This window comes from Sinocyclocheilus rhinocerous, unplaced genomic scaffold (genome assembly GCF_001515625.1).
Source record: "Sinocyclocheilus rhinocerous isolate Xijiao unplaced genomic scaffold, SAMN03320098_v1.1 scaffold1159, whole genome shotgun sequence".
Classification (NCBI taxonomy): domain Eukaryota; kingdom Metazoa; phylum Chordata; class Actinopteri; order Cypriniformes; family Cyprinidae; genus Sinocyclocheilus; species Sinocyclocheilus rhinocerous.
In genome coordinates this window covers 257,895-276,181 of record NW_015634336.1, presented here as the reverse complement: position 1 = coordinate 276,181, position 18,287 = coordinate 257,895, and the positions used below count along the sequence as shown (strand labels likewise).

Sequence of the window (18,287 nt, the reverse complement as noted above, 5' to 3'; positions counted from 1 at the left end):
AAACTCCCGCGGCGAATAGAACGGCTTGCAGTTAATGAAGAGCACTTCTAGATCTGGACAGCACATCTTCTTTAACACAGTTACGTCTGTACACCACCTCTCATTGATGTAAAAGCATGTCCCGCCGCTGCGCGATTTCCCCGTTGATTCTGCGTCGCGGTCCGCTCTGAACAGCTGAAAGCCTGGGAGACTCAACGCGCTGTCCGGAATGGCGTCTTTCAGCCAGGTTTCCGTGAAACACAGAGCAGCAGAGTGTGAAAAATCCTTATTTGTCCGGGAGAGCAGAAGAAGTTCGTCCGTTTTGTTGGGTAGAGAGCGGAGATTCGCCAGATGGATGCTAGGCAACGGCGTTCTGAATCCGCGCTTCCTGAGCTTCACGAGCGCACCGGCTCGCTTCCTCCGTCTGCGCGTCCTGAAGCGCTTGCTCAGCGCAGCAGCTCCGCCGACTACAACGTTCAGCAAAACGTCCGAATAAACGAAATCCGGTAGAAGATTGTGTGGTGTGTTCTGCCGAATGTTCAGCAGCTCATCCCTGGTAAAACTGATCATGTTTGAGAAACAAAAAACAGGAAAAACTAACAAAAACAGTACAAACACTGGAGAGCCAAACACTGAGGCTGCCGTCTGCGGCGCCATCGCTTGACAAATGCTTCAGTGACTTTACTAATCAGTGACTGGCTGTTTTATTCAGAAGGCGGGGCAATTTTGCCATATTGCATGTTGCAGTTTCTCCCATTCATAAGTAATAGGAGTGAACTGTCTTTTTATATCTATAGTCTTTGATATAACGCCTATAAGTGTCAGTTGCTAGTGCACCTCTTGAGATCAGGAGAGTGAGGTTTACATGGTCTTTCTGGCCTCTGTTACACTAGCAGCAATAATAAAATGCTTCAATCTCCTCCTCTAATGTTGGAAGGCTTGTGCGATTGCAGCCGGCTCACCAATTCAGTCATGCTGTGTACTGCTTCAACACGATTAAACTGACTTGTGTCCAAGTGCTATGGTTCTGGAGCAACCCCTAGTAAGATCATCATGTTTAATTATGTATATCTCTCAATGATTGTCAGTGTTTGTGTGTGTTTTTAGAGTAACTCACATTGTAGAAACTCTGCTCTGGTCTCATGTTCAGGAGCAATAATGACCTGGATGGTTTTCACTACAGACACCAAAACATATTTGCAGATTAATTCTCATGTCAAGAGGAAATTCATATTTAATGAATAAGAATAAACGAATCCCTAGAAATCAACCTATTTCAGTTATCTTTTCTGTCTCCTCTCTGCAGAACTGCTGCAGTTTGTCTCTGAGTTGAAAAACTGATTTCATTACATCATCAAAAGAGAGATGAGGACTGACACTGTAGCCGTCTGTAGATCCAGAGAGAGAGACAGTGGCAGACGACAAACTCTGCAGACACAAGCACAAACACAAACTCCATGTAATCACAAAAGCCTGTTGAAGTCCTCAGTCCTCTGTTTTTGAGAAGATCTCTGTTACCTGGAGGAAATGAACATGATCCTGTGTCTCTGAAAGCTGCTTCAGCTCAGCTTCTTTCCTCCTCAGCTCATTGACTTCCTTCTCCAGTCGCTCCAGTTTTATTTCGGCTCGACTCACTGCAGCTCTTTCCTGATCTCTGATCAGCTGATTCACCTCAGAGCGACGTTTCTCAATGGAGCGGATGAGTTCAGTGAAGATCCTCTCACTGTCCTCCACTGCTGTCTGTGCAGAGCGCTGTGACAGGACAGAGGACACATATCAAAATCAGCTCATGATTGTTTCTTTCAGTCCTGTAATTCTCACAGAATGGATGGTAAATGCTGATATAACTGTGAACACTAACTTCATTAAAAACCAGTGCCCTTCCTGTACGCAAGTTGCACTTGTTCTCAAATATGATTTCCAAGCTCATTCATTTCTAGGGGAGACTGAACTCCATGGATACATTAAAAAAGCTCAACTCAATAATGATACTCTCATTGGAAGTTTGCCATTTTATTGTTCAGTTCAAAGTGGGAAAAGAAAGTAGAATATTAGGATTACTCACGATAAGAATTTTAAAGGGGTCCTATTATGCTCTTTTACAAAGTCTTGATTTTGTTTTGGGGGTGTACTAGAACAGGCTCTCATACTAGGTTGTTCGAAAAACACATTATTTTTCACATATTCTACATTATTACAACACCTCTCTCCTCAGTCTGGCATGAACGGCTCGAATAGTTCCTGTATCAAATGAAGGCCCGCCTTCTGAAATACGAAATGTGCTGTGATTGGTTAGCTGGGCCAGTGTGTGCTGTGATTGGTTAGCTGGGCCAGTGTGTGTTGTGATTGGCAGCACTCCGCGCCTGGTCGGGAAATGTCATGCATCTTACCATAACCGCCTGTGAGCTTCAATGCAATAAAATATCTTCTTTTGAATTGGACTTTGTGTTATGTCTTCATGTAGACAAGAAGCACAAAATTGTGTATTCCTCTTAGTAAACTTTAATAACTACATGAACAAGCAGGATAACATGCTCAGCATTCTTTCTTACTCTTCACACGTTTTCAGATCCAGCACGGTACTCAACCGTATAGTTGAAACAGAGCAACCGAGCAGCCCACCGGGCTATGCGCATACCAGCTCTATCAGTCCCTTTTGTGGTCAGCAGCGTCGTTAATGCTTGGTGGTCAGTCCGCAGAGTAAATCTGCGGCCCCACAAGTAAGTCCTCCACCTTTCCACTGCCCAAACACATGCCAGAGCCTCCTTTTCAACGGTGGAATATTTCTGTTCAGCTGAGGTGAGTGTTCTGGATGCGAAAGCGACAGTACGTTCCTGACCATCAATGCATATTTGTGCAAAGACAGCGCCTAGTCCATAAGCAGACGCGTCAGTAGAAATGACCACTGGCAGCCCCGGGTCAAATAGTGCAAATAGAGCTTTTTTACATCAGCTAAGCTTTGTTGAGCTTCATCAGACCAGCGAAATCCACTCTCATCTCTCAGGCGCACTACCGTTTCATCTGTCCTCTGCACTCGTTTCCTGAAGGCAAGTCTTTCCACGACCACATTTCTTTTTGGAATGAAGTGCTCTTCCAAAGCTTTAATAGCATCTGTCAGATCGTCACCGGTATTGGGCAATGTATAAAACAGTCTCTGACCTTCAGTTCCGAGGCAGTGAAGGAGCAAAGCCCGTTTTCTAGCTTCTGGCCAGGAATCTCCAGTAGCATTGATGACTAGCATGTAGTTCTTAAACATCTTCAGCCATGTTACTAGTGGTATAGCAGGCTCACCGGGACAAGGCAAAAAAGGACTGGGAAATGGAGCACTTACTGATGCCATCCTCCGGAAATCTTGTAAAAAAAACGTCCTCGTCGCCAATTTTGTTATGTCTTCATGTAGACAAGAAGCACAAAATTGTGTATTCCTCTTAGTAAACTTTAATAACTACATGAACAAGCAGGATAACATGCTCAGCATTCTTTCTTACTCTTCACACCCTTACTCCCTATCTAAATCTAACTCAAGAGGCTGGAGTGCCATCTAGTGGTGCATTAATGTAAGGACATCACACTTTGAGCTTTGTATAACTTTGCAGATCTGTTTTATGCTCAAACAGCAACATTTGAAAAAGTGAAAAAGCATAATAGCACCCCTTTAAGGCAAGTAACAATGGAATTCAATTCCATCACGGGGCAACTTTGTTTTTGGTAGAAGATGACTTTTCTGGTAGAAGATGACTGCCAATCCTTGTTTATTCTGGGGGTTATGTTGTAATGTGTTCATGCAACACATGTGAGTATATGGTCATATCTGATTATTAGTAAGTATATCATGCATGTTAATGGTAATTTCCTATGTTTATTTTTGTCAGGTTTTACAGTTTATGTTGGCCGAACTAATCTGCTGATTCATCACTAGCTATGCTAGTGTTTGTTTAAATAATTGCTTGCAGCACTGTGTTATTTGATGCACTGCTGTATTTTCATTAACTTCAGTGTTATTACAGTTATCACGGATAATTCCCAGTCTGAGGATGCAAACAACTCCAAATAAAAAAAGTCATGTGTTGTCATTTCGAGCCCACTGTAATTATGAACTATGCAAAAGCGACATTCCTTCCGGTGCACCCAGTGTCCGAATTCACGACTCGTTTTCATTCACTCCTTCTAGTGAACTGAATTAGTGACCTAATGTAGGGAATAGTGAATGAGGGTATAGGGGGCGATTTCGAACACAGCCATGGTGTGAACGCAGCATTATGGTACTTCAGCTCATGTGTCATATTTTCATTGGTTCAGTCTTGTCATGTGGTTTTCAGTTCTGTTTGCTCAATGGTTGTTTTGGTCATGTGTTCCCCATGTTCCCTATGCATTTAAACTCGTTTGCCATATTCCTTTGTTAGGTATTGGATATATGTAACCCTGCTGTTGGTGAGTGGTTTAGTCAAGCCTGTTCATGTTCGTGTCAAGTCTTTGTTTTTTATAGTAAGGTGAAATGAAGATTTGTGAAGCACCTACTTTCCCCTCAACTGTATCATAAAATGGTTCATTACTCTAAGCTTTTCAAGACGTTGCACACTACTGACATCTTGTGGTCAAAGGTGGGAAAATGTGCCTTTGCATCCCGGACGTCCCAGCCATTTTTAACTGTTTCATATGATAATTCAATTTGTGCTATGAAAACCATATAAAGCAATATACAATAAAAATGTCATTGTATTTACACAAAGTATGTGAATAAATGTATGAAAAGATAAGCATGGCCCAAAATTCGGATGTTTGATAAAAGACATCTACATGCCATTATTCAGTTATAGTCATAGTGCCACCAGCTGGCAGCAGGGACCCTGGCTACTTGTACCTGTGGTATGTGGTGCAACAATTACATTTTCATGCTTGTTTGATGTTTCAAACATCAAAATGAATAAATTATGACAGAGTTTGTGAATAAGTTTTCTTTCTTTTGCATTTTATCCATTATTTCTTTTCAAATCTCACCTTATGAGACGCCACAGCCTCCCTCAGCTCCTGAATGTCTTTGTCTTTCTTCTGGATTTTCTGGTTAAGTTTTATCTGCGTCTCCCCCAAATGTTTCTGCATGAAACAGAAAAACTTGAGGTTCAGGTTTTCCTCAGGATGCATTAAATCACCAGACTCTGTCCTAACCAGTCTAACAGCACTGTGTTCTTTATGACTTTCATCTTCTTCACTGTAAAGACAATAAATCTCAAAGACCCCAAACTTTTTGAGATGATCCCGAATATCTCCCACTACTCATACAAGTACAGACACCCAGCCGATAGATGGCACTACAATGAGCTAATTTATGTTTCTGCTGATAACTCAGGAACTGCATTAGTTAGTCTGTTTTTGATCAAGTGCCCATGAATATGATCAAATGGATTTCCATTGCTTGGGAAACTTACCTGTTTCTCTGTCCTCGCTGCTGCAGTTGATACAGTGTCATGATTTTTGTGTTCGTCCACTAAACACAGCATACAGATACACTGCTGGTCAGTACGACAGAAAATTTCCAGCATTTTATGATGTCGAGGGCAGATCATCTCTTGCAGTCGTCCAGTGGCGTCCATCAGATTGTGTTTTTTACCTTTGAAGAGATTCTCATGCTGTTCAAGGTGATTTTGACAGTAAGAGCTTCGACACTCCAGACAGGATTTCACTGCTTTCTGTTTAATTTCAGTGCAGGAGTCGCACTGAACACCTCCAGATCCAGTATGAACAGAAGCAGGGGGATCAGCAGGAGGATCAGCAGAAGAAGCAGGAAGAGGAGTAGCTTGGAGCCTCGTCTTCTTGAGCTTCTCCACCATTTCAGCAACCATCATGTTTTTACCTAAAACAGGTCTTGGCGTGAAGGACTGTTTGCATAAAGGACATCTGTAGATTCCCTTCTGATCGTCCTGATCCCAGATGTCCGTGATGCATTTCTTACAGTAATTGTGTCCACAGAGAATCATCACTGGATCCTTCAGCAGATCCAGACACACTGGACAAATTAACTGGTCCTGATCCACTGATATATTAGTTTCTGCCATTTCACTGTATGAACACAGACAGAGAGACGATACACACTGCAACTCGACAGTTCATTTCCTCCTTACAGGAGGGTTTATATAACCTCCTGATTACATTCTTGCGAAACAGGTTTTTCTGTAGGGTGTGACTTACTGTAAGGTTACATGTAGTGTTTTTTTGTTGTTGTTGCAGTGTATGCACTGTCAAAAAAAGGTACAAAAGCTGTGACTGTGTTACCATTTAAAATAATCGGATCGTGATTAAATCGCGATTAAATCATTTAGCGCGATTATGAAATCGAGAAAGCTGTTATGTGCGGTCATATACAGGGCTTTCTTGGCACTGTTAAAGTCAGCGAAACCGAAACCAACGTATTAAACATCTCTAAAAACTTCTAAAACAGCACCAAAACTAAAATAAACCCTTAAACAAAGAGCCAAATACAGTCCGCTGTGAACTCACTGGTTGATTTCAGAGTCTGAACTTGTATCTTGTACCTGTATCTTAAATGTTTTTTTTTTTTATTGACTCTTCAGTTTAATGAAGGACAAATGATCCATCGATCAATCTTCAGGTATTTTTGGTGTTTCCAAACATTAGGCTACTGATCCGTGATTAGAAGGGGTGTAAACTCTGACATTTTGTAACTTTCATTTATAGATAAGGTGACTACGGGGAGCACAAAGTTCATGTTTATATAAGTAGAACTAAAAGCACGTGCTTTCCTTTTAACTTGTAGATGCTACATATTTTATATTATTACACCTGACGTTTTGTGTGTTTGTTTTACTCCATAATGCACATTATGATTTTATCTTTTGTTATATTTTCTGGGCAATACAATTTTGAGCAGAATTGTCTCTGTACTCAATCTGTCAGTAAGAATTTGAGCAATCATCACATAAAGAGCAAGACCACAAGATGAACACAACCACATTTACAAAAATTAGCTATATGAAGATGAGGAGCCTGATATGTTAATGTATGCATGTAAATAATACCACTAATTATATAGATCTAATAAGAATCATTTAGACATACAGTACATATGATTCTGCATGCAATAAAAGTGTGTACAGTGAGCAGAACTAAAAGTGTTAGATTAAAAATTAAACGTATTTAATGGCTGCTGTCGAAGAATCTAAAATAATCTCTCTGTTATCATCTAATATGTGTCAGAGTGTATACAATATTACAATAAATCTAAATTATACAATCACACCAGAAGTATGTATTTTTAAATACACACCATGTATTTTTTTGCTTTATTGAACCATCAGTTTAATCAGGTAAATTTTACAGGTGAATGTCAGAACAGCAGCAACACCTTTCAAACATTTTCAACATTCATTTTCAGCGCTAACACTACTGCCATTATTAGCCTATACTCATCTGATGAGACGTTTTACACTTAATAGATCAGTGGTTATTAAAAGTTATAATAAAAAAGCTATAATTTAGATTTTTTATTATTATAATTTTTTTTAAGCTCCATGACATCTTACTGGTACTGATTTATAATCATTTATGACTAAATAAACTGCGTGATTTAATTGGTCAGATGGCATATTTTCACTGTTGTATCAGTTTCTAGTCCAAACATGGCATACAGTGGCTGAGTGAATGTGGTTTGGACTCTGTGGATGAGACTCATTGTGTCAGAGACGCTGTAGAAGGACAAAATCCCTGCGCTGTGATCCACATACACTCCTATGCTACGGCTGGACACTAAAGGGAGTTTAGTCTCTATGCTACTGTGCCAGAATGAGCAACAGTCTGGAGAGCAGAACAAACTCCAGGATTGATCGTTACGTCCAGCTGCACTCAGAGGACCCTCTTCCTTCCTGCTGATGCTCTTGTATGTCACTGCTATATCTACTCCTAATGAGCCATCTCCGCTCCACTCCACCTCCCAGTAACAGTGACCAGTCACACTCTCTCTACACATCGCCTCGGTCCAACAATCAAATCTGTCTGGATGATCAGGATTCGGCTGGTATTTGTCAGCAAAAGCCAACACTGTGTTTCCCTCAGACAGACGGAGCCAATTATTCACTGAGTTTGGATCCAGAGTCAACAGGTGGAAATCTAAAGAAGATACATGCATAATTATTTTGAATCTTTGCTAAGTTTGCAAAAACAAGCATTTAACTGGTAACATAGTATGTTACTGCTAACAGTAATGTGTTACCGAACTGTGTTACAGTTACCATGACAAGCATTTGCACTTATGAACAGTGTTGGGCAAGTTACTTCCAAAATGTAATACATTATATATTACTAGTTACTGTCTTTTGAAAGTAATTAGTTACATTACAATATTACTGTCTCTGAATTGTAATGCATTACACTACTTTTGTATTATCTAAATTTAATTTAAGTTGTTTCTGGATATTGATCTAGGTGTTAGGTGTAGAATTCTGCCATCTGCTGGTTAGAGAAAAACTTGTAGAAATCACAGTTTTTGAAAGAATAGTGTAGTGACCATAAATATCCAGCAGAGGTCCATAAAGATCCATTCATTTTTCTGGAAGTGGCCAACTGCTCCTCTCACAACTTTTCTGATATATATTTTGTGTAAATATATATTGAAACATTATAAAATACATAAAAAAACAGTATTTTTCTCAAATGTTAGAATTAGTTTTTGTTGTTTGAGGTATTTTGAAGTGCCCGCTTTTGCAATAATGCCACATAAATTTGCAAAAATGACACACAAGTTGTCACTAAAACTTGATTGCAGGCACATATATATTTCAATCTGAAAAGTAAAAAAATATATATATTTTACTTGTAAATTATAATGTAAATTTATAATGTAAATAAACCAATACAAAAAAGAAAAAAAAAAACAACTGCATTAAGCAGATATGAATGGTGGGTGTGTGTGTGAGAGAGAGAGAGTGTGTGTGTGCGCGTGTGTGTGTGTGTACGTATGTGAGTGAGTATGCTCGTTCCACATTGCATTTGTGTTCTAGTATCAGGCCTTCATTTTTGTGTGGACATTTTCATATTTATGCAGGATTTATTGATTTTATTTGCCAATTTCTATAAAAATGCTCTTTGTTGCAGTCACTCCTGTGTGTGTGTGTGTGTGTGTGTGTGTGCGCGCGCTTGTGAGTGAGTAAGCATGTCTTTCCTACATTGCATTTGTGCTCTAGTACCAGGCCTTCATTTCTGTGTGAAAAATTTCAGATTTAAGTTGGATTTATTTTTATTTTTTTTTGACAAATGAAAAACAAATATATAGATTTTTTCGCATTTCCCATTCATTTTCAATTGGGGTCATATTGACCCCAAAAAACATATTTAAAAAAAAAAAAATAAATAAATAAATGACATGCCTTCAGAACAACCGAATCAAGCCCCGTTTTTTTTTTATGTGAATACAGATAGATGATGTTGAAAAGTCACAAAATCTTATTCCACTGAGATGAAGGGAACCCTGTTTTTAACTAAGTAAAAGTTGATTGGGGTCATATTGACCCCAAAGACCTTATTAGGGTTAAGCATGTGTTGAATGTTTTAAAAGTTTAATATGGACTTGTTTGCTGTTGTATAAAATGGCTGTAGTCAAAACAATTGAAATTCTCAGCAACCAAATGTGTTTTTCACTACTGTAAAGCGCCGTCACTTATTGTCACTGTGCAGTGTGCACCAACACAACCCATTTGTATATTATTTGAAGCCTGCCAATTTACAAAAACAAGTGAAAACAATCCTCTAGCATTCATTTAGTGAAAAACAAAAAAACACTCAAACTCTTCCACTAAACTGGATCTTAGACTTTGTGCTTTCACAGTAACTCACATTGTAGAAACTCTTCTCTGGTCTGATATTCAGGAGTCAGAACGACCTGTACGGTTTTCACTACGGATATCAAAACACATCTGCAGTTTAATTCTCATGTCAAGAGGAAATTAAATCAACAACTGTTTTTATAGTTATTGAATGGCACTGAACATATTTCTGACAATAATTTAAACCTAGAAACCTCTAGAAGACATCTTCTCTGCTTCCTCTTTGCAGAACTGCTGCAGTTTGTCTTTGAGTTGAGAAACTGATTCCTCTACATCATCAAATGAGAGATGAGAGCTGACGGTGAAGACATCTGTAGATCCAGAGTGAGAGACAGACGAAACTCTACAAACCCAAACACAGGATCAGCATATTAATGATTTCTGAAGTAGCTGTGACACTGAAGACTGGAGTAATGATGCTGAAAATTCATAATAAATTCAAAATTCAAATAAATATAAAAACTTTGATTACAGCAATAAATTACATTTTTAAATATATTTAAAGACACTTTTACATTTGAAACTGTAATAATCAGTTTGGACAAATTAATGCTGTTAAACAGATTAAAACATATACGTTTTTAATCTCAGACAACTATAAAACACCGAATGGCCAACAATTATATTGTTTTTTTTTCATTTGCTAACATCCCTTTGTCTTTTGCTAACATTCTGTCACATTTTCAAAACTCTACACACAATTAGCACAACATCTGTATGTTGTGACCATACCATTAACACAATTCATGTTGTTTACACACAATATTTAGTCAATTAATACATTTCTAAAATGCTTAAAATTTATTTTCACACAAGCTTACCCCATAACAAAATAATGGATCTTTCTTATCTTTTTTTTTTTTTTTTTTACAAATGCTTAAACACAGCATGACAGAAATGAAGACCTAATGTTCCAAACTTTAAATGTAGTTATGACGAGCGGCGACGTTATAAAGGGTTAAAGAAATTACTCAAGTTTGAAACTATTCTACTTCAAAGCGCCACCCGGGGATTAACACCCGTGAAAGACCCACAGGCCCACAGGTTCGCCTTCTCACAAAATGACCCAGAGACGTGAATACCTTGTATAAAAGTAGCACATCTTTATTAAACAATTTCTCAATTAAAATGAATCTTTGTTCAATGAAACAAGAAAATTATGCACAGCAAGTGCAACAAGCTGCCATGAAATACATACAAAACAAAACAAAAAAAACACAAAAGAGCAGGGGCTTTGCAATAGGGAGGCGGCTAAACGCCGGGCTTCAATAGGGCCCGTACTACTGAGTACCCACACGTGCACAAAAACACACTTACACACCCCAGGAAATTCACTGCAAATCCACACCACTTTGGTGAAAAGAGCTCTTTCTGCACGGGAACAGCCAGCCTGCGTTCTCCAAGCCCCAGCTCCCACAAAAGACAAAAAGAGAAAGAAATTAAACAGACAATCAAACCACAAGTAACACAAGCAAACTTGTTGCCACAAAACAAAAGTAATAAATAAAAAAATAAATACAACCAGAATTCTTAACTGCAAAACAAACATTAATAATGCAACAAGCTTAAATGCAAACAAAAGGATTAGATGCAAATCCATACCGCTGCCCTCAGAACGCGATTTCAAACGAGGGGGCCTTATTAAATCGTTCGTTCCCAGGGCACCGTTACGTCTAAAATCTGTCTCTGCTCTTAAGTCAACTGTATCAGGAGAAAATAACCACAAACCTCGCGTTCTGCGTCGGTCAAACTAAATTAAGTTATTTGTGGCGTTTCCAAGCGCTGCTGATCTGCGAGAAGCGTCACACATAGGCAGTAATTTGACAGAGGCGTGAACTCAGACACTTTCTGCTCGTATAGCTAGTCGCCTGATCTACATTAAAGTTACAAAGTTCATACTCGGTGTCAGTATCAATTACAATTTATTTTGAACAAAGCACCTGAGTTAAATTAACAGAGGTGGCAAAATGTGGTTTAGTCCGAAATAAACAAATAAAATATCAGAATCCAACTGTATACAGTAAACATAAATATTTACCTCAGTATAGGCTACATCTATATGCATCATTCTATATGAACTGAACTATGGACTGCTGACACCAATCAGACATGCAACGGCAACATTATCACAATATGACAAGTAAAGAAAGATAAATCAACTTACATCCATGCACGTACATTTACCACTCATAGTAGATAGCAGCAGAGAATGAAACTGAAAGTAAACTGGGAGCGCAACGAACTACGGTCAGCGCTATATACACGCACCACTAGGTCACATGCACATTAGCAAGACTACCCTTACAAACGAATAAGGAATTTTTCACATTTATTAAATACAGTGAGTAATCATTCATAGTGTATAGGGTGAGTGAACTTTTGAAAAGCTGCATTTTGTCATGGATTCATAAACTTATTCTTGCCACTGTATGTCCAAAACATTGCCTTTTTCTGCATGTTCATAATACGCACAATTCACACTGGCATTTATTTAATGACTACAATGCTGGGTGATGTAAGTGACACATCCTGAAGAGATAAACCGTTGAACAATAATCTGTCTCCTGTCTCACTTCTTACGGGAGTTCCGTAGTGGACTACATTCCACCTAACTATAGAGAACAGATTCCTTTACAAGTACAATTGTGTGTGTGTTATTAGTTTAGCCAGATGTTTTTTGTCTACAGTAATCAATAATCCAGATATGGGTTCACAAACTTATTCTTGCCACTGTACCTTTATTAAAATATTTTATTGGGATTTTTTTTAACATTCATTATCATTATGTTATATTTCCGATTGAAAAAATATGCATGTGCGCCCCTTGACACCTACTGATAATCATGTTATATAACAAAATTATTTACACAACCTCAAGTGGTCAAATTGCACAGTTCACCGTTGAGTGTCTGTAATATATCGGGGACACGGTGTCAAATACTCCCTATATCTTATTCCTGACATTACACAGAATTGGTGACTATCATCACCCAATATGTAGCGGGTGCATGGAGGGGCACATTGTCTGTAGCAGCTTGTTGTTTGAAATTTTTTTCTTTCCACACTCAGTGACTCAACACAAAAAATAGCAAGGGACAGGCAAACCTCTGATGCCTGCAGGACACACAGACAACAAACGAAGCGCTTTGAATGATTTTTGATTGTTTTTAGGGAGCACACAGCAAGACATGTTGCTTTTAAAACAGAATCTGATGACGATAGTTCAGGTCATTTTATACACGTGGTCACTACGTGCCCAATGAGATAGGTATGTACTGTAATGACACTGTCATGATCACTGAAGGTGTTCCCATAGCTTCAAATGCATCAGCACAGCGTTGATGTTCTCTCAAAAGGCAACTGAGCAGAATGTTGTCTCAGAGAGGAATCTGCGCATGTCAGTAAGCAAAGCATGAGAATCTACAGAAAATATATATGAAGATGAGGAGCCTGATATATGATCATGATGTTTTCATGTAAATAATACCACATTGGATGCAATATTAATCACACATGCATATTTTCTTTTTGATAGTGTGAATTATGTGAAATGCAGAAGACAATGCTTTTGATATAAAGGCAAGAATAAGTTTGTGAACCCTTTTTTCTACATCATACACTGTGAATGATTATTAATAAAAATGTGAAAAGTACATTTATTTGTGTGTTAATCGTTTGTGTCAGATTGTGTTTGTCTACAACTGTAAGTTGAATTAAGATCAGACCAATTCTGATGAGTAATAAATGCAGAAATCCATATATTTACATTTACATTTAGTCATTTAGCAGATGCTTTTATCCAAAGCAACTTACAAATGAGGACAATGGAAGCAATCAAAATCAACAAAAAAGCAATGATATGCAAGTGCTATGAGAAGTCTCAGTTAGCTTAACGCAGTACACGTAGCAAGGTTTTTTAAATCATATAATAAATAAAAAGAAAACGAAAAAAAATAAAATGAAAAGATAGAATAGGAAAGGAATAGAGCAAGCTAGTGTTAGAGGCCTTTTTTGCTTTTGTTAATTGTATAATAAATAAAAAAGAAAACAAATAGAATACAAAAAGATTAGAGAAGCTAGTGTTAGTTTCTTTTTTTTTTAAGAAAAAAAGCTGTTAGTAAATAAATAGAGTGCAAGTCTTAAAGGGGCATGTTTTTTGTTTTTTTTAAAGAATAGAATTAGAATAGAAAGTGCTAGAGTTGGAGGGTCAAATAAAGGTGGAACAGATGTGTTTTTAGCCGATTCTTGAAGATGGTTAAGGACTCAGCTGCTCAGATTGATTTGGGCAGGTCATTCCACCAGGAGGGAACAGTTAATTTAAAAGTCTGTGAAAGTGTTTCTGTGCCTCTTTGGGATGGCACAATAAAGCGAAGTTTTTTTTTGTAGGTTTTTTTTTAAGGTTTTGTAGGCAAACATCAATGCCTTGAATTTTATGCGAGCAGCTATTGGTAGCCAGTGCAAATTGATGAACAGAGGTGTGACGTGCGTTCTTTTCGGCTCGTTAAAAATTAATCTTGCTGCCGCATTCTGGATTAATTGTAAAGGTTTGATAGAACTGGCTGGAAGTTCTACAATCCTATTATATTATTTTATCATGAATGTATGTATCTATATTTGCAATCCTATCCATTTCATTATCAGCTCTTACAGTCATTATTATACTGATTTGATGTGAAATTGTAATAAATCTGTTATTATTGCACAGTCACTAGTGGCATTTTTAACTAGAAAATAAGCCTCATGACATCTTACTGGTACTTATTCATCAGAATATTTTCTATATTCTAAACAACCTCTATAATGATTTACTTGGTTAGACGACACAGTTTCACCTTTGAGTGTCTATCAAATGCAAACAGTGCATAGAGTGGCTGAGTGAATGTGGTCTGGACTCTGTGGATGAGACTCATTGCGTCAGAGACGCTGTAGAAGGACAAAATCCCTGCACTGTGATCCACATACACTCCTATTCTACTAGAGACACGGGTTACAGGAAGGACAGTCTCAATGTTATTGTGTGTGAATGAGCAGAAAGTGGGAGTGCAGTACAATCTCCAGGACTGATTGTTACATCCAGCTAAAAGCTCATTACTCTCTCCCTTCCTCTTAATGGTCTTATATGCCACTGATATACCCACTCCTGATGTCCCATCACCGCTCCACTCCAGCTCCCAGTAACAGCGTCCCGTCACACTCTCTCTACACAATGCCTGCCACTGACGATCAAATCTGGCTGGATGATCAGGATAACACTGATCTGTGTTTGCAAAAGTCAACACTGTGTTTCCCTCAGACAGACGGAGCCAGTTATTGACGGAGTTCAGATCCAGAGTCAACAGACGGGAATCTAATGAAGATAAACACATAATCGCTCATGACTTTCCATAATTAACATGTTAACCATAAAATCATCAATGAAACTTCAATCCATGTCAACCAATCAAGAAGAATTTAATTTAAGACTGCAACTCAAAACTATTTTAACAAAGACTATGAAAAACAAATGGAAAAGTATGGATCTGAATGCTGAACGTGCAAAAAAGGTATAAGGTATAAAGTATTTGCTGTGTAATGTAATATGTTATTACCTATAAACAATAACAAATTCATGTATTTTTTTCTGTTGGCTAAAAGCTTTAAATTTATGATAAAATAATATTACTTGTTGTGTTACAAATGTTAAATATGGTTCATGTACGATGTAAATCCTAATTATCACATCGATCAACAAATAATCTATCAAAATTAATAGTTTAGTTCAATATTATTTCACTCGCTTTCGCTGGTAATCTCTGTCTGAATGACATGCACAAGCACATATATGCTACATCAAGCACCTAAAGTTTAATGTCTGTTTGCTCACTGTTTTTAATGTCTTTACTCAAAAAACTTTTTTCAATGGCCAAATAAATTTTTTTACTACTGTCGTGTGCTGACACTGATGGAGGTTTCCACTCAGTGTCACAGATGCAAATTAAAGATTACTAAATACTGTAATAAATATATTGTTCATTGTTTATTCATGTTAGATAATAGATTAACTAACATTAACTAATGGAACCTTATTGTAAAGTGTTACCGAAATTTGCAGCTGTGGGACAAAAAGTAATGCATTTTCATTCTTTATTTTCATTCTTCTCATACTGTAACATATAATCGTAGCTTTATAGTGCATCCAGGAACTGAGACGTATGTCAAATGCTACATATGTATTTTAAAACACAAATGTGTAAAACAGTAAAACTCGGTAACAGTAAAATGGATTTTAGACTTGTGTGTGTTTTAGCAACTCACATCGTAGGAACTCCTTTCTGTTCTGATATTCAGGAATGCCTATGATCTGGATGGTTTTCACTACAAACATCAAAACACATCTGCAGTTTAATTCTCACAAAGAAATTGAACTATTTATTTATTAATTTATTTAATGAATGGTGCAGAACTCATTTCTGAGAATAAATTAGTATTTACCTGTTCCAGAAATGTTTTCTATAGTCTCTCTGGAGAACTGGTGCAGTTTGTCTCTGAGTTGAAACGCAGTTTTCACTACAGCATCAAAAGACAGGTGACAATTGACAGCTAAGCCTGTTAAACCAGGGATAGACCGCAAACTCTACAAACACAAAGACAAAAACACAAACTTCCTGTAAATACAGTAGCTGGTTAAAGTCCTCAGTGTTCGAGTAGTTCTCTATTACCTGAAGGAAATGAATATGATCATCTGTCTCTGAAAGCTGCTTCAGGTCAGCTTCTGTCCTCTTCAACTCATCGAGCTCCAGCTCCAATCGCGCCAGTTGTTCTTCAGCTCGACTCACTGCAGCTCTTTCCTGATCTCTGATCAGCTGCATCACCTCAGAGCGACGTTTCTCAATGGAGCGGACGAGTTCAGTGAAGATCCTCTCACTGTCCTCCACTGCTGTCTGTGCAGAGCGCTGTTACAGGACACACATACAATCACCCAGTGTCTTCAGTGGGACAACAGTATAAGAGCTCCAGCACTGGAGGAAGTCTAAACTGAGTCTCAAACTTTTCTTCTTCTCCAAACTCACCTTATGAGACTCCACAGCCTCTTTCAGCTCCTGAAGATCTTTCTCTTTCTGCTGGATTATTTTCTGGAAGTTTCTCTGTTTTTTCACCACATGTCTCTGCACAAAACAAATCTATGTTTAAATCAACACTAATGTTGAATGTGAACACTAATGTACCGATGTTTTGGGTCCATAAGACTTTTAAATGTTTTGAAAGAAGGGTCTTATGTTTACCAAGGCTGTTTTTGATTTAAAAAAAAAAATACAATAAATAGCTATATTGTGAATTTTTATTACCATTTAAAACTATTTCAAAACACAATTAATTACACCAGTGTCCCTGATTGAGAGAAAAATCATAATAAATGAGAGAAATTTCATTACACTGTTATAGCAGTACCTGTTTCTCTGTCCTCACTGCTGCAGTTGATACAATGTCATGATTTTTGTGTTCATCCACTGAACACAGCATACAGATACACTGCTGGTCAGTACGACAATAAATTTCCAGCATTTTATCATGACGAGGGCAGATCATCTCTTGCAGTCGTCCAGTGGCATCCATCAGATTGTGTTTTCTACCTCTGAAGAGACTCTCATGCTGTTCAAGATGATTTTGACAGTAAGAGCTTCGACAGTCCAGGCACGATTTCACTGCTTTCTGTTTAATTCCAGTGCAGGAATCGCACTGAACATCTCCAGGTCCAGTGTGATGAACTGCAGGAGCAGTAGCTTGGAGTCTCGTCTTCTTCAGTTTCTCCACCATTTTAGCAAGCACCACATTCTTACCTAAAACAGGTCTTGGTTTGAAGGTCTGTTTGCACTCAGGACATCTGTAGATTCCCTTCTGATCTTCCTGATTCCAGCAGTTTGTGATGCAGCTCTTGCAGTAACTGTGTCCACAGGGAATCGTCACTGGATCCTTCAGCAGATCCAGACACACTGGACAGCAGAACTGATCCTCAGCCCATGAGATACTGGCTTCTGCCATTTCACTGTATATGAACACAGAGAGAGAGAGAAAACACAACAATTGTTTCATATATTAGTGTGCTATTTAGTGTTTCAAACATTTATAGCTAGACACTAAAATGCCATAAAAATGGCACTAAAACTTAAAGAAACCCTTGATACAGAGCAAAATACAATCACATAATTACAGCTGTGAACTTCAGACGGGCACAATGAGTGCGTCGCTTGCCTGGGCCATGCCCACACTGAGACTGAGACAGACTGCTTTCACCGCAAGAGCAAGAGTCTCGCACTGCTTCGCTCGTGCATCACCTTCTTTCATGATGCTTCACTCTTGCAAACCCCCCTTATGATTCACCGGTGCTCTTCGCATGTGAGGATCAGTGCCCTTCGTCTGCAGCAGGGACGTGCACAGACATTTTGAGGGGCAGGGGCTCAAGTGGAAAAAAGGGCACTTCTCATATTTTAATTTTTT

At 38.2% G+C, this 18,287-nt stretch overlaps 2 protein-coding genes across 3 annotated transcripts in view; both read right to left on the bottom strand.

Annotated features, from left to right (window-relative positions):
* The window catches only part of LOC107745515 (E3 ubiquitin/ISG15 ligase TRIM25-like), an 8,402-nt gene extending 2,323 nt beyond the window's left edge, over positions 1 to 6,079 (bottom strand). The window contains exons 1-5 of one of the 2 annotated variants that reach the window (XM_016559409.1): positions 5,406 to 6,079; positions 4,978 to 5,073; positions 1,498 to 1,731; positions 1,251 to 1,407; positions 1,097 to 1,156 (exon numbers count right to left, since the gene is read on the bottom strand). In XM_016559409.1, the coding sequence (XP_016414895.1) occupies positions 1,097 to 1,156; positions 1,251 to 1,407; positions 1,498 to 1,731; positions 4,978 to 5,073; positions 5,406 to 6,032 (1,174 nt within the window). In that variant the 5' untranslated portion in view covers positions 6,033 to 6,079. Of the gene's footprint in view, positions 1 to 1,096; positions 1,157 to 1,250; positions 1,408 to 1,497; positions 1,732 to 4,977; positions 5,074 to 5,405 lie in introns of those variants that run through there. The other variant, XM_016559410.1, reaches the window with a different exon arrangement.
* A 1,213-nt stretch (positions 6,080 to 7,292) lies between these two features.
* On the bottom strand, positions 7,293 to 17,831 carry LOC107745516 (tripartite motif-containing protein 16-like protein). The gene is made up of 7 exons (XM_016559411.1): positions 17,241 to 17,831; positions 16,862 to 16,957; positions 16,511 to 16,744; positions 15,298 to 15,302; positions 10,007 to 10,155; positions 9,823 to 9,882; positions 7,293 to 8,100 (listed from the first exon to the last, which is right to left on the bottom strand). The coding sequence occupies exons 1-7, from the start codon at positions 17,829 to 17,831 to the stop codon at positions 7,562 to 7,564; spliced, it is 1,674 nt and encodes a 557-aa protein (XP_016414897.1). The 3' UTR covers positions 7,293 to 7,561.
* Between the last annotated feature and the right edge of the window lie 456 nt (positions 17,832 to 18,287).

Excerpts from the sequence above, each read along its gene's own strand:
- LOC107745516 (XM_016559411.1), bottom strand. The coding sequence starts at position 17,831 with ATGGCAGAAGCCAGTATCTCATGGGCTGAGGATCAGTTCTGCTGTCCA. Across the intron at positions 16,745-16,861 it reads AGGCTGTGGAGTCTCATAAG|CGCTCTGCACAGACAGCAGT; the intron begins GTGAGTTTGGAG and ends GTCCTGTAACAG. Across the intron at positions 8,101-9,822 it reads CAGAGAAGAGTTTCTACAAT|ATTTCCACCTGTTGACTCTG; the intron begins GTGAGTTACTGT and ends TATCTTCTTTAG.